The 12,691-nt window shown below is 35.8% G+C and overlaps 1 protein-coding gene across 2 annotated transcripts; it reads left to right on the top strand.

The window, feature by feature from the left end:
* Positions 1-756: 756 nt before the first annotated feature.
* Positions 757-11,694, top strand: LOC114365368 (mitochondrial glycine transporter B). 2 transcript variants are annotated; one of them, XM_028321917.1, is made up of 6 exons: positions 757-969; positions 3,645-3,778; positions 5,491-5,757; positions 6,877-7,052; positions 9,107-9,276; positions 11,025-11,694. In XM_028321917.1, exons 1-6 carry the CDS (start codon positions 883-885, stop codon positions 11,142-11,144), a joined length of 954 nt encoding a protein of 317 aa, XP_028177718.1. In that variant the 5' UTR covers positions 757-882; the 3' UTR covers positions 11,145-11,694. The 2 variants fall into 2 exon arrangements, with proteins under 2 accessions (XP_028177718.1, XP_028177719.1); XM_028321918.1 differs by lacking the exon at positions 757-969 and adding an exon at positions 2,850-3,515.
* The last annotated feature ends 997 nt before the right edge of the window (positions 11,695-12,691 follow it).

The raw sequence follows: 12,691 nt of genomic DNA, 5'->3' as shown, positions 1-12,691 counted from the left end.
ATTTAGCATACCTAGTAAAATGGCCCTAAAAAGTATCGCCTCCTTGTCACGGAATTTTCCCTTGTTTTTAAACGGAAAACTTACATAAAAAGTTCTTAAAAATATTTCATTTTAAAACCTTTACAATTTTAGATTAAAAAAAAACCACTAAGTCACGGTAGTGAAAGTGTGAACGAATTAGGTAATTACAGTTTAAAACATAACTCTCCTTCTGGCGCAGTCGGGTAAAAAGCATCAAACTTCATCATTGTGAGAAGTTTCCCTTCTATGCTTATTCAGTTTTTATGCTCAGACACCCCCAGCAGTGCTTTTATCACAAATGCCCACCGCGATAACCTAATGATGTCGTTACTTTATAGTCGTTATTTACTAAAATTATAAATAAGGATGGACTTATGACTTACAATAAAAATAAATATATTCAAGAAGTATGCAAGCATATTTTCTTGCTATTGTTTCCAAGTAAGAGTGCACGTAAAAATAGCGTGGATTTAAAAATACTTTTGGACTCTAGATTTATGGAAATTTTTGAATGGAATGCATACCTATTAATTTTTCAAGGTGAACGTTTCTTTGGTGCAGCATCAATGTCAATGTCAAAAAGTTGTCTGTTTTCAATGTGTCAAAATTGTTTATCTTTGAAAATAAACTTTTTTCATTGGCCAATAGAGGTTTGTTTTCCTTTTTCCAACAATTTGATTGGCTAAAAAATTGACGTTTCACAGCTGACATAAAAATTACAACAGAGAATAAAATTTTGAATTCGTACGAAGTTTGTTTTGGTGTAAATTTTTAATAGTTGGTAATCTAAATTAATTGCAATGTTTGTGAAGATGAAGAGAATCGGTTTTTCGTATTGATGAAATTACTTGAATAAATAGTATGTCACAAACAGATGCTTACGCGAATGGTTGGGCGATCGACACCACTCCGCCTCCTGACCTCCAGAGCGAACTTCCTGATAAGGACGTGAGTTGCCCCCAGCAGAGTTGTTTGTGTTGCTTATCGAACGTCCTCTATTTTGACCCGATCGTAAATTGCCGTTTATTCCTGGCTTATCAGAGGCTCCTGCAAGTCTTAGGTCTGTGGCATCACTTCTTCATGATGCGAATATTTTGTTATTATTCTTACTCATATTATTACCACACGCAGAAGTATAGACACTGTGTGCTGAACACTGAAGAAAAAATTGCAGTTTAATTCGTTTTCATGGAAGTTGTGGAAGCCTGTATTCAGGTAATGAAACTTTTTTGAGGTTATCTAACATTTTCAGTCACAAGTTTCATTCATAATTATTTAGTGATATTAATAGTCATTGGTCAAAAGATAATTACTTTTTGACTAATGATAAGTCAATATTATACATGTACCTATGTGTCAATGAATACATACTTACCTTATCTAGATGTAAAAACCTGATTAAAATCAACATAATAATTTACTTAACCCAACCAACTGAAATCAAACTTCTATTCCGTTCACAATGATTTGTCTATAATCTGTTGTTATTAGAAAATGGAAAAAAGTTCAAAATACAATAATTGCATAACTATTTATTTACATAATTTTAGTGTTCCAAAAAATTTAATGTTAACTTTTACATTGAACATAATGTGAGTATACCTTTATACATACTTCTAGACTTTATACATTAAATACTACTTTAAGGCGCAAAAAAATAATAATTTTAACCTACATTATAATTAGCATAGAGGTCACATCATCCGATACTGTGCTATCTTTGACTAAGTAACGTAATTGATCATTTGCGTTATTTGATTACGTACATTATCACTATCTTTAGATGTTTATGATTTAAAATCTTTTGAATGATAAATATTTTGAACAATGAACAATAATAACTAATATTATTTCTTTCATATTTCCACTACGGAAATGTTGACGTCATTACGTTGGTAATTTGAATTACGTTGGTATAATTTTACATAAATAACATGGAGATAAAACTTCACCTATAGTTAAAAAATAGAATATTTAAAGTGGTAGTATTTAAAAAAATAAGTAAAAATATCATCGTCATCGTTTCAGCCAAATGACGTCCACTGCTGGACAAAGGCCTCCCCCAAGGTTTTCCACAATGAACGGTCCTGCGCTGCCCGCATCCATGCTCTTCCCGCGACCTTTACCAGATCGTCGGTCCACCTAGTAGGAGGCCTGCCCACGCTACGTCTTTCAGCCCGTGGTCGCCACTCGAGAACTTTCCTGCCCCAACGGCCATCGTCTCTACGAGCTGCCCCGCCCGCCGAGTGATGGTATACGGATCTGAGACGTGGTCGCTTACTATGGGCCTCATAAGAAGGCTTAAGGTCACCCGAAGGGCGATGGAGCGGGTTATGCTCGGAGTTTCCCTGCGTGATCGAATCAGAAATGAGGAGATCCGCAGGAGAACCAAAGTAACCGACATAGCTCGCAGAATTGCTTAAAATAAAGTAAAAATATGTTTGATTGAATTAATATGATTACACCTTGTAAAAAGTTTCATCAAGTTATTTCACTTAATATTTTTAGTGCTGCGCATGACGAAATAATATTAGGCGGTGTCACCATGCCATTTACAGCTGCTGCCGTCTCTTTTCCAAACTTCAACTGAATCTGGTTATTTGGTTTATCTTTAGGTTCCTACCTGATATTTTAATTGGTATCATCATATTTGTTCTGTATTAGCTAGTCCTTCATAGATGACATAATATTATTGGCCATTCATTTCCCCTCTCATCCAATAATTCAGTAGAAAGATAAATTGTTTGCACATCGAATCGTCCCAGTGGAACAATTAACTATCAAGACAAACAGTCTTTGTTGGGCACTTATCATTTACTCATTACCCCCTAGTTAGCAGGCACGGACACTGCCTTATCAGGGGTGGACGAGCTACATGACCCTTAGCCTCGTCACCCGCGGCAGTCGTCTGCTGCTGATAACAGACGCCTATAAATTGGACACGTTATCGCAACGCACCATTCTTCAGTTGTCAGTGCGCCCCGCGTTTGCTCTCTGAACACACGTCTATCAAACAGTGAAATTTTGAAGCCAATTAACCGTTTCTCTTTTGTTTCTATCCCATTTTCAAGTTTCATCCATGGCTAAGTTCATCAAGTACTGTGACTTCCTATCACCAAATTAATTAGTTTGTGTGTTAATAAACATTGGACTGGTACGAGAAAGCGCGTAAAAACGCCTGTGATTCAGTCTCGCAGGCACCGATCTTCGCTACGATTCGAGCTGGCAAGAGCATACATGCATTTTTACAACGATCTCCTGCAAAAAATGACCATTTCCCTGAAGTTCCGTGTAAACCCCATATATTATTCGGACTATTCGGATACGATTTAGGCTTGTACCTGAAATTATTTTATGCTAAAAGCACCTTCTGCCATTGGCTATACCATTTCGAGTACTACAAGTTCGGAGTTTATTCGAAGGATATTACTTGACGCTGGTTTATCTTCCTCTTGTGAAATTTTTATTTCATCATCATGGATATCGTGGCAAATGTAAGTATACAATCGGTAGCTGAACTTTTGTTATCGATGTATTATTTTATGACGAGGGTCATAGTGTATCTGCCTGCGTTCTCTTTGCTTAATCGAAGTGTTTTATAGCGTTTATTATTTTGTTAACAGTACCACCCGGTCTTCAAGGCCTTCTTGGCTGGGTCGTTCTCGGGGACGTTCAGCACGATACTGTTCCAGCCTCTGGATTTGGTGAAGACGAGGCTGCAGAACCCTACTCACAATGTTGTTGCGGCGACTGTCAAGTAAGTGCTGAAGTTTTACTGATTTTGTTTTTATTAAAAAAAGATGATTTTTAACCGACTTCAAAAAAAGGAGGAGGTTCTCAATTCGACCCGTATGTTTTTTTTTTCTATGTTTGTTACGCGATAACTCCGCCAATTATGAACCGATTTGGACAAATCTTTTTTCGGCGTATAGGTAATACCTCAAGGGTGGTCCCATTTAAATTTAATAATAAAAAAAACAACCCCCAAGGGTGGAAAATTGGGGATGAACTTTTTTATACGCAATATCTCCGCCGATTATAATAAACCAATTTGAACGATTATTTTTTTGTTGAATAGGTATTATCAAAAGGGTGGTTTCATGCGAATTTGAAGAAAATATTTCACCCCCAAGGGTGGGAAATTGGGGATGAACTTTTTTATACGCAATATCTCCGCCGATTATGAACCAATTTGAACGATTATTTTTTTGTTGAATAGGTATTATTTGTGTTCACGCATTTGAAGTCGGTTTTATTTTTTTTAATATTTATCTAGACTAGTCATATGCCATGACAATGCAAAAAACCTTTCCAACCTTTGATTTACGTAATGTAATGTAAGTAGTTACCTACATATAATGAAAGTTCTGTCATGTTTGTCGTTAAAAGATTTGTAATATCTCATGACAATGCAAAAACCTTTCAAAGTCCTTTGATTTACGTATGTAGGTAGGTACACCAAAACCTACATGTTTGTCGTTGTTTGCTAATTTAACTGCCTTCTGCCTAATGTATCTACAGGCTGTATGAAATCTTCTTTCTCATGTGGTACAGTTTTTACCTTTTCTTTTTTAGAATGCCACAGTAATTTTAATGCTTATCTTGAATTTGCTTAGCAACAATTTGGCATATTGTCTGTCTAGCAAATTCATTTGTTTTAGATCTCTTTATCAGGAGACTGGTATCATAAAAAAATGTATGTAGCCAGAAGATAAAATTACGCTATATCATTTCCTTGTCTACAGCATTTAAAAAATACAGTTATCAAAGATTATTAATCTACACAAACACGAGTTGTTACTATGTAAACATTGTCGCTTTTTCCATACAAACTTATTACAAACACGAGTATTTTATTTTTATTATTACTCGAGTAGAATTATTTCAAGTAAACAAGATAATGATTTTAATCGCCTGTTACTATGTTGAATATAGTTTTGTTGTTTTATCAGTATTTGCGAAGAATTATGTATTAACATTGACTTTGAAATGGGTTCAGAGTAAGTATTTGGAGATACAAAGGAATTGTAATTACCTAATTGATTACGAAATCGAGATAATTTTAAAACAAATATATTATTGAACTTGAAATTCATCTAATAATAATATCTATTAAATATTATTAGGAGATCATCATCATCTTTGCTATGGAATTCACGTCCTAAGAACCTTACTTTAATTCGTCAATTTCTTGAATAGAGATTGATTAAAAGAACCAGTCCCTGTAGTTCGGTTCCTAGGTCGTAGTACCTACATACAAATAAAGTGAAAAATCCCATTTTGTAGATGTTCATAGTCTAAGAAGGGTGTTAGCCGTAGTTTGTCAGACACCTATGATATGCCGGTTCATAAAGTTTGACATCAAGCAATAGTATCAAAATCTGTGACCAGGGTTTTCGTAGGCTATCGCCCATGTGAAGGAAAGAAGTTCTAAATGGTCTAGTTACTAATCTAAATCATCTTTTCCAGCGGCCGAATCCAACCCGGCATGATAACTATCTTCACCAACATCATTAGGCAAGAGCAAATCGTCGGGCTATGGCGTGGCATGGTGCCGTCCATAGCTAGATGCGTGCCAGGAGTGGGCTTATACTTCTCGTCGCTGCATTGGCTGAAGGCCAAGCTTGGGAAGACCAGGAACCAAGACCTGGGGCCGTTGGAGGCAGTCGCTTTAGGAGTGGTGGCTAGGGGAATGAGCGGAGTCGCCTTGATCCCGATGACAGTGATTAAGACCAGGTTAGTTTCTCTTCTGTAATATTTATTTGTCTCTCTCTACCTCATAAGATTTCAATGGGTTTTCTTCATAGTTTATGTTGTGATTTTCAACATTGCGTAAGTCCGATCGATAGCACCTTAGACTACTTTATACGTTTTTTATTATGAATAGGCACCTATTCTGCATACTAGATGGACCGACGATCTGGTAATTGGTCGCGGGAAGAGCCTGGATGCGGGCAGCGCAGGACCGTTCATTGTTGGAAAACCTTGGGGAAGGCCTTTGTCCAGCAGTGGACGTCATTTGGCTGAAACGAACGAACGAACCTATTCAAACTATTTTAAATCCTAGTTAAAATGTGCGGAATGTGATTCCCATTTAAGCGTTATTCAAAAATTTCTTGCTGATAAAATTGCATAATATCTACTTATTGATTTCATTACCTTAAATCAAAACATGCTTATCTATAACTGAAAGGATTTATTACACCCCACGAACAAACACCTCATTTAGTGGGCAATATACCTGTGGCACAACATAATATTTCTACCGACCAAGTAAACAATGGTGATTAATATTAATTCCGATTAATATGCATGTAAGTACCTACTTAAAGTAGGAAGTGCGTTCTTTGATTAAAATATCAATGAAATGATACGCAAACGGGTCATTTCACTGTAATTCGGGCGCGACGCAGTTGATTTCAGATTAACATACAATTACAATCATGATTGCGTTGTTTGTGGGGGTCTTGATAAATATGTGACGAAAGCAACACACCTATGTTACTTAAAAACAATTACATTAAAATTAATGAAAATAATTTGTTTTTGGCTATCTTTATGTGGTTAGAAGTCATGAAAGTAATGCATTTTCTACAAACAGGCTTTTAAAACGCCTCTGTATAGCCAAAATCAAATCAGTTCAAAGGTGTAGAGAACCTGACAGAAGATTGGGTGGGTAATTCGTGCGAAACTACTACTAAACCTGGCCTGCAGCTTAAAATACGCTGACAATAATGTTAATGATGAACCCAATGGCTTATTTTATAGTCTCTCTATAAAGTCAATATCTTGCTAGAGATCTTCAAATGTTTACTTTCCTTGTCTTAAGACTTAAAGATTCATCCCTCTTTACAGATACGAATCCGGAGTGTACAAATACAACAGCCTGGGTGGTGCCCTAAAGGCCATATACAGGGCGGAGGGAATCCGAGGCCTCTCTTGCGGTCTCGGGCCTACACTAGCTAGGGATGCGCCGTTTTCTGGTCTCTACCTGATGTTCTACACACAAACCAAGCAAGCAGTACCTAAAGGTATGAACGATTGCTAAGACCATGTATTTTGTATATACTTTTTGTACTTTTAGGAATCATATATCACCTCTATGTTACTATTTAGCGAGGACCTGCTATCATAGCCATTTTCATCATCTGCCGATTTTTGAGGTACTCAATCTGGTTAGAATCGTTCAATTGGTCGATTAATTTAAACCGTGCTTGCGCATTCAAATGTTATTTTCGTGAATAGGTATGCATCAGCTAGGTATCTACTACACTAAGCTGAAGAAGTTTAAACTTGGGCTCAATTCAAATACTACCAATCACTACTTTGGATCTATATTGGGAGCAGTTTCTGAATACGAACCTTTGAAAATGTTACTTTACTATCTCAAATAACTAACTAAAAATATAATTTTTCTAATCAAACAAAGTAACATACCAAAATCACTATCGGTCCTACGCGACTGGATTTTAAAGTTGACTGACCGTGATTGTGCCAATCTGAAATTAGTGACGTCAATTGATTAGAAATCGGACGATTTGTGGCGATTATGAATTAAGCACACCCTTATCCGAACGCTCGTTGCTATCAGCCGTACCCGTGCACGCCTGCTGAAAGGTCGATTAAGGTCAACAAATAACAGAAGCATATTAATCCTCGGTACTACTTTTCTTGTAATTACTTTCATGTGTACCACCACCCCTGAAATGGGCGTAGTTTTACAAAACCACACCCTATATAAATACAATTCTAGAAATTTTGCTACCAATAAACAGCTTTACTATTTCAGAGAGTTGTAGACACCTTTTTAAAAAAAACCTTTAGTTGCATCTCGAGATATAGTTAGTTATTTCGCGATAGTCAGGTTCACAGAAGAGCCTAGGTTTGCAAGCCAACAAATTGAAATGTAAAATACCTACATTAAAAAATACGCGTTGAGAACCTCCTCCGTTTTTTCGTCGGATAAAAATTACATCCTTTCTCCAAAACTCACCTCAATATCATTAGATTAATGGAAATACAATACCATAACTCTTCCTTATGTAGATCTCTAGAAAATTCCATTGTTTTATTACTGATAATTTTATTGGCTTATCAATGTTTTAATATCGACTCAAGGTTTTAAATAATGTTTTTCCCATTCTGTTAAAAACAGTCGCCATGACATTATCTTAGATATCATTATTACACCAGCAATTTCTAGATAAACTACATAATTATCAGATATTCAATATTTGTCAGTCAACACGTACTTGCAATCATCATGGATGTTCATCAAAACATGTTTTGAACAATACGTCATTGTTATCAAGGCTTAAAACTGTTTGTTCAGGTAGTTATCAGTTTTAGCAAGGACAATGCACTTTTTAAATTAGTGATAAGCAAAAAAGATCCTTAATATTAAAACTGTTTATTCTCTTCTCTAATTTTTACCCAATTGCGCCAGAAGAAGGGTTATGTTTTTACCTACGTAAACACATAACATTTCTTAACAAGTGACGCAAAGGCTTAATTTAAATTCAACTATTTTAGTCAACACTTATGTACCTACAAGTTCACTTCCTTCCTAGCACGCGGCTTTGAGCAAATAATAAATAACAAACGTGTTAACAGATAGTTCGATGACACATTAGTGTTTTTACCATACTTTTTAACCTAGACCATTGTCTTAACGTAGTAAAAAAACGTGATTGAATTTCTAAGAATATGCGCTCACGGTTTTTTTTTGTTTTGTCACCGTGACATAAACATTATATCTGTTTCTTTTAAACTTTTATAAAGAGAAAAGGAGAGACAACGTAGTCCTTATTCTTAAATACAACTGAGGGACGATTACGCGAATATTAGGCCTCCCCAACCCTTCAAGCCAGCTTAAGATCTGATGATGATGACGAAATATACTTACTTGATTGATAATAAAATTAAATAATAAAGTAGTAGAATGACGCAATATTTCACTATATTTCGGAGCATCTTATCTTTGGTTTAAAAAAACAATTTCTAGATCTATCCAAAGGAAATTACACTATACTTTAGTTTAAATAAAAGTTAATTTCGCTTGCTAACTTCATTTCTTCTTCCACAGAATGGCTGCAAACACCAACGGCTGCCAGCCTCATACACTTCAGTTGCGGTATTGTGGCTGGGATCGCTGCGTCTCTCGCTACCAACCCGGCTGACGTACTCAAGACCAAAATGCAGTTGTACCCTGATAAGTTCCCAAACGCTTTTGGTGCTGCGTTGTATATTCATCAGGTAAGAATTCTACACTTTCTGTACAGAGGGCCTAGTGTGAATTTATGTCTTTTTTGTTGGGATGGACTGTCCCGCCATTTGATATTGTACAGCGCCCCTAGCGGGAACTTTCAAGAATTAAAATCGTCATATATTTTTTTAACGCGCTCGCTAGTGACGACATTTAATTTTGATGTAAACTCCCACTAAGCCCTCAGAAGTACCAATAGTTAAGTGTTAAAAAGTCGTTAGGAATAGGTTTTGGTTACTTCATAAATGCGAATAGAAAAAAGGTTATAGGATTGATCGCCAGGCGGCGCCACTTTTAATAGTTTTTTTCTTTTACGAGCGTTTAGCGTGTCAGAACAGAACAAAATTAGCACAGCCTGAGTTAAGCAAGTAACTATTCTCGATTCTTAGCAATAAAGTGCAAATTTACTTGCAGCTGTGCTTTAAATCATTGCTAAATTGGGCGAGAAACTTATCGTAAACGATACGCTCGTCGCTCATCTACAGCATGTTCGGGAGTGTTCCTCTCATTACATAACTCCTGGGAACTCTTACCCCAACCCTAGGAGGTTATTCTTCAATCATAACAACACTTCAATACTCACACTTAATTATTGTTTAAATCATTATCAAAATCTATTACATATTAAATATTAAAACATTTTTCAACTAAGTCTCTCGAAATCCAATAATACAATGTCACATTTTCTTGCTTTTCTACACCTGTCATATTTTCAAAATTGAATAACTTTCTTTTGTCTATTAGAAATGGACAGTAGACGAGATAATATGGAGTTGTTTGTATAATAATACAATGTTATTGACATGTCTACGCGTCTTCGCGGTTGGTCTGGTCGTTGAATTAAAGATAATAATGTACTTAAATTCTCGCACTTAATTTGTAAATGAATTAATAATACCTACTAGTCAAACGATACGTAACCTTTATATCCCGGAATAAGCAAATTATCAGTATTCTTTTTTATAGTTTTGTCTACACTGTATAAAAAAAGTCATCAATATTGCTAATGGTTCAACGACAATTATTAAGGAACAGTAGAATGTTGACTGATATAATTGATAACGGTTTTTTGCCATATACATAATTGCGCAGTTTCTTTACTTATCGGACCATGAATACCTATTATACATGGCTCCCGCAGGGGTCAATGCTGGGGGCGCTTTTATATGTATATTATGTCAATTATTGTGATAGCATTCTTCAAATGGTCAAAGATTATCTGAAACTTAATTAGGTATCGCATGATATTGATGTCGACGCGTGCTGAAAGTCTAAATCAAATAGGTAGGTAGTTAGATTTGTTAAAAAATAATGTAGTTTATGTCGACATGCCATGCTGTCATATGCCTACAGTGGCTCACTAAGGCTGAGTTGCACCACCTAACTTTAACAGTAACTATAACAAGAACCGGTGTTTTTTGTATGGAGCTTGACAATTTTTTTGCGTTTTTAATGTCAAAGTAAGATGATGCAACCCAGCCTTAGTCAAATACTGTCATGTCTATGATATGACGCGGCGTCACATTGGCTAAATGCTTTGCTTGCGCGAGCCATATGTATGATAATCATAATAAAGAATTTGAGGGAGAACTGTCATGTCTATTATAACGTTTTCTATGAATTTGTTGTTTACAAAAATAATCATGGATTTTCTAATTATTGCAAACACAACCTTAAAACCTTACACTATAGAATAAGGTTGAATATAGAGCTAACCAATTGTTTCTTTTTGTTCCAGACATACGGTATCAAGGGCTACTTCAAGGGAGCAGTGCCAAGAATGTTGCGTAGAACCCTCATGGCTGCCATGGCTTGGACGGTATTTGAAGAAATAACTCGAACCATTGGTTTGAAATGATTCAGCTGCCCACATTGAAATGATATAGACTGCCCTCTGTGGGGAGTTTTAGGAATATTTTTGTATCTGCCAATACTATATTTTTGTGTTGTCCTTGAAAGTAGAGTAGATGTTACTTCTTGTATCAGAGTTTAAATGAGGTTTTGAAAAAAATTGCACTAAGTGAAATTAAGATTTAAATTTTTCTTGATTTTAAATGTTGCCTTTTGTGGAAAATTATATAAATTGTACTTTAATTAAAACAACATTTGGATGAATTTTGAATAATAATAATACAGAATTGAATTGATATCAGAGCAGTTAAAATTTGGACATGAAGGGTGCTAAGTTCCTAGTGGTTTCGTTTTCGAATAGTTATTGCTTTAATTCGTAGTTTTTAATAATTGTTTATTTAGTCATTTATGTAATCAAATGCGTTGTTATATTTTATAATCCTTTTACAATGTTTGTCTTTATTTTTTAAGTTTACATTTAACCATAAGGGCTTTTCGAGAATTATAATGTTAGTGAGTAGAATCGCCGTTATGTTACCATATTATTTGTATATTGTGAATTTAACTTGTTAATACTCTAGTTATAGTTATGAAATGTGATATTTTGTTGAATAAAAAATGCACAGAACTAATGTTGTTTACCTTTGAGTGTCCATAAATCGACTAAACTGCGCTTACCGATTGGCGCCAATGGCGAGTAACTTTATTGATATTTTGCTTGAGGCTAAGACAGTGGCGTCAACTAGTGAGCGCTGAAGCGGTAGGAGGAGTTTAAATGACCTATAGATGACCCACGCTGAACTGTCCCGCCAAACTCAATGACAGGGGGGCGCTACCATCGTTCAACTATATGGTTTCCAACATGGCAAAAATCGGAACCAGCGATCCGGTATTGATGGTGGCGCCCCACTGTCAATGTCATTGATAGGACAGTTCAGTATTTTGGAACTATACACTGAACCGTCCCAGCTATGACATTGCTAGGAGAGCGCTACTATCTATACTGGATTATTAGTTCCTGGCATGGCGACCATAATAATAATTATGACATTAAATTTACAGGAAGGCGCTACTATCAATACTGGGAATAGTGGAATAAGCCGTTTTTGCCACTTGACGTTTCAAAATAGTTGGATTAAATCGCATTATTTCAATCACATAGACATTGTTGCTTTCGAGTGTTCTTCTGGGTCTTATCGTCACCCGCTAGTGGCGCCAACTGGTGAGCGCATGGGAAAACCTAATTATTTGCAAACTTTTCATTAAACGCAGTGGCTCTATCTATTAGTGTAAAGCGAATCCAGAGTAAGTTAGCGATTTTTCAAGCGGCAGTTTGGTTAGATCGTGCAAACGTTAATATCTTCATTTACTACATAAATAAAGAGAAGACTGCCATAAATGAAACAAGATAAAATATAACAAAACTATTAGTCATTTATTTTACATATTTACACAATTGTTTTACTGTTACAATCTCGTTAAGCCTAGGCGCAGACCACCGACTTTTAGTTGGCCTTGTTACTTCTAATTTGTATGAAGAATCGGCCGATACCA

This window comes from Ostrinia furnacalis, unplaced genomic scaffold (assembly GCF_004193835.3).
Source record: "Ostrinia furnacalis isolate ACB-3 unplaced genomic scaffold, ASM419383v2 OfSCF7585, whole genome shotgun sequence".
Lineage (NCBI taxonomy): Eukaryota > Metazoa > Arthropoda > Insecta > Lepidoptera > Crambidae > Ostrinia > Ostrinia furnacalis.
This window is presented reverse-complemented; position numbering and strand designations above follow the sequence as displayed.